The sequence below is a fragment of the Gavialis gangeticus genome, unplaced genomic scaffold (genome assembly GCF_001723915.1).
Source record: "Gavialis gangeticus isolate Ggan-Ray unplaced genomic scaffold, GavGan_comp1, whole genome shotgun sequence".
NCBI lineage: Eukaryota > Metazoa > Chordata > Crocodylia > Gavialidae > Gavialis > Gavialis gangeticus.
The window spans coordinates 163,655,746-163,656,425 of record NW_017729024.1 but is presented as its reverse complement, the minus strand read 5'-3'; the positions used below and the strand labels follow the sequence as shown (position 1 = coordinate 163,656,425).

At 61.9% G+C, this 680-nt stretch overlaps 1 protein-coding gene across 1 annotated transcript in view; it reads right to left on the bottom strand.

The window, feature by feature from the left end:
- Positions 1 to 285: 285 nt before the first annotated feature.
- CA9 (carbonic anhydrase 9) overlaps positions 286 to 680 on the bottom strand; it is a 24,493-nt gene continuing 24,098 nt past the window's right edge. Inside the window, exon 12 of the mRNA XM_019518007.1 lies at positions 286 to 616. Within this exon, the coding sequence (XP_019373552.1) occupies positions 550 to 616 (67 nt within the window). The 3' untranslated portion in view covers positions 286 to 549. The remainder of the gene's footprint in view (positions 617 to 680) is intronic.

The window sequence follows — 680 nt, the reverse complement described above, 5'->3', positions numbered from 1 at the left end:
GGGTTACAGAAATGGAGCCAGGTGCAGGGGAGGGGGCAGAGAGCGTGACTGTATCAGCCATGAGCTCTGATATCAATAAAGAGACCAACCACAAGCCAGATGTCACCGGTGTGGTGTGTGCCTGGTGCCTGCGAGAGCAAAGCAGGGGTGCCTGCAGTGAAGGACCCCCTAATGAGGCTGAGACCATGGCCCCCCCCGTGGTCGTGATTTAGGAGCACCTCCACAGGCAAAGGGTGCGGGCTGCACGCAGCTGGCCCAGGTACAGGGCATAGGCAGAGTCCCAAGCCTGGGACAGGATCTTGTGCTTGAGGGGGTGTTTTTTGTACCTTTTATCTTTTTTATAACAAAAATATCTGTGTTTTTGTGCAGGGGGTGGGTAGTGCATGGACACGGCCCAGAACACGGTCTCTGAGGGGCAGTGGGCAGGATGGCAGGGAGTGGGGCCATGCAGGCAGCTCTGGCACGGGCGGGGAGGTGGGGGCCAAGCTGCCGCAGCCTCCAACCCTGGGAGCCGGGCCGTGTTGGTGCAGGTCCGGGGGGTGGGGGGAGCTATGCTGCATTCTCCTCCGTGGTAGCTGCCGTATAGATGACCTTGGGCTTGTCCAGGGAGTCCAGCCTGGGGAGCACACGGGGGGGGGGGGGGGGTAAGGGCGAGGGCCCTGGCTCCCCTTCACCCCCCG